The sequence below is a fragment of the Monopterus albus genome, unplaced genomic scaffold (genome assembly GCF_001952655.1).
Source record: "Monopterus albus unplaced genomic scaffold, M_albus_1.0 scaffold26.1, whole genome shotgun sequence".
Taxonomy (NCBI): Eukaryota; Metazoa; Chordata; class Actinopteri; order Synbranchiformes; family Synbranchidae; genus Monopterus; species Monopterus albus.
In genome coordinates, this window is record NW_018127906.1 from 358,832 (window position 1) to 360,897 (window position 2,066).

At 50.0% G+C, this 2,066-nt stretch overlaps 1 protein-coding gene across 7 annotated transcripts in view; it reads right to left on the reverse strand.

Moving 5' to 3' along the window:
• The window catches only part of sgsm2 (small G protein signaling modulator 2), a 184,896-nt gene that overhangs the window by 167,653 nt on the left and 15,177 nt on the right, over positions 1-2,066 (reverse strand). For 2 of the 7 annotated variants that reach the window (XR_002274548.1, XM_020595205.1), the window contains exon 1: positions 189-652. The exons of 1 other annotated variant lie outside the window; for it this stretch is intronic. Coding sequence is in view for 4 of the 6 variants with exons in the window: in XM_020595205.1 (XP_020450861.1) it covers positions 189-248 (60 nt within the window). In the remaining 2 variants the exon portion in view is untranslated. Of the gene's footprint in view, positions 1-188; positions 655-2,066 lie in introns of those variants that run through there. 4 more of the 7 variants (XR_002274549.1, XM_020595206.1, XM_020595204.1 and 1 more) reach the window with 3 other exon arrangements.

A 2,066-nucleotide genomic window follows, 5' to 3' on the forward strand; every position in this document is an offset into this window, starting at 1 on the left:
GCCAGTTTGGTAAACTTGGATTCTCAACTGAAACCATTCTGTCCAACAGTAACATATAAACACTGCCCGCGAGATAAAGTGAAATATGAATGCAGCATTCCCAATCAAATTGTCATGATTTGACAAAAAAATATCACAGTAAATATCCAAACGCGAGGTTCGAAAGGCCGTCAGCCAGCTGCGCCTACCTCCCGTTTGACGTTCCATAATAATTTCTCTTTGTATTCTTCCTCCGTGGCGCCCTCCATGTCCGTCCGTCCGCGATGTGCACAACGCAGGTCTATCTCACTGACACTCTCAGCACTGCTTTCCCGGCATATCAGAACATCTTTCCTTTTTATTCCTGGTTCCCCTGTTCTTTCGCTCAGCTGGACTCTGACGCAGCCGAGCAGCTTGACGGCGGCGTCGGAGGGTCCGCCTTCCCCACTCCTGATCAATGGAGGAGGAAAAAGCCCATAGAGCTCACATAGCCTCCCAGCGCGGAGCCCTGCCCCAGACTGCAGCCTCTCAGCATCTAACACACCCAACCTGTAGGGCCTGTGGGTTATTTTTAGAACCTTCTTTTTCCTCTCTTGGAGAGGGAAGAGTTACACCAAGGGAGCTGGCCTCCTGAGAGAGATGTGAAATGCAGGCAGATGGGCATGGAGAGGTTTGAATTTGTCTGTTATTGTAATTCATTAAGGTTTGTCTTTATCTTGTGTAGACAGCTCTTCAATGTATAGATATGTGACTCCATGGAGGAAGAATGTAATGCATTTAACATAATGTAGCTTGTTAAAAATGGCATAATTCACAATCTTGACACAGTAGCACCAAGGCAAAAAGGCACTACAGCTAATGAAAAACAATTCTAAAAATAATGCCTTGTGAAGCAGGTGTTAACCATCCTCACAGTGCTGATGCCATGGTTGGCCTGCTGCAAAATAAATGACATTACACACCAGTGTGATGCAGGATAACCTCTTCCCGCTTGTGCCTCCATGTGGTCAGTGTCTCGCCAGGCCAGGTACGCAATGTCCTGAGGAGGATTGACCCCCACAAGGCAGTAGGACCAGACAACATCCCTGGGAAGGCTCACAGAGCATGTGCCAATGAATTGGCCGATGCTCTCACCTACATCTTCAAAATCTCCCTCAGCCAGAGCATTGTTCCCTCCTGCTTTAAGACCACAACCATAGTCCCCCTTCCCATGAAGAGCCCAGTCACCTGCCTGAACGACTACAGGCCAGCGGCACTCACCCCAAACATTATGAAGTGCTTTGAGAGAGTGGTGCTGGACCGCATTCCGAGTAGTATACCGGACACCCTGGATCCCCTGCAGTATGCCTACCGGTCCAACAGGGCCACCTCAGATGCTATCACTGCTGCCCTTCATTATTCCCTCTCCCACCTAGACAATAGAGACTCCTACATCAGGATACTCTTCATTGACTACAGCTCCGCCTTCAACACAGTTATCCCCCACAGACTTACCAACACTCTGTCCACACTAGGTCTGCACCCCACCCTCTGTGACTGGCTCCTGGACTTTCTGACTTGCAGGCCCCAGACTGTCAGGATTGGCAAGAGGACCTCAGGCACCATTATTACAAACATTGGCACTCCACAAGGATGCATTCTCAGTCCCATCCCTTACACCCTGTTCACCCATGACTGTGTCGCCTCCCACAAGGATGTCATCATCCTGAAGTTTGCGATGATACCGCAGTGGTAGGTCGCATCACTGGTGGGGACAAAGCAGTCTACAGGAGGGAGGTGGCCAGTCTGGTGTCATGGTGTGAGGACAACAACGTCACCTTCACAAGATGAAGGAGATGAGATCTTATCGGCCACTGTTCATTTGGGAGCTCGAAGTGGAGAGGGTGAGCAGCTTCAAATACCTGGGTGTCCACATCAGTGAGGACCTCACTTGGACACTTAACACCACACAGCTGGTCAAGAAGGCCCAACAGCGGCTGTACTTCATGAGGTTTGGCATGTCGCCCCTTTGCAACTTCTACAGCTGCATCGTCGAGAGCATCTTGACCAGCTGCATCACTGTCTGGTATGGCAGCACTACTGCTATG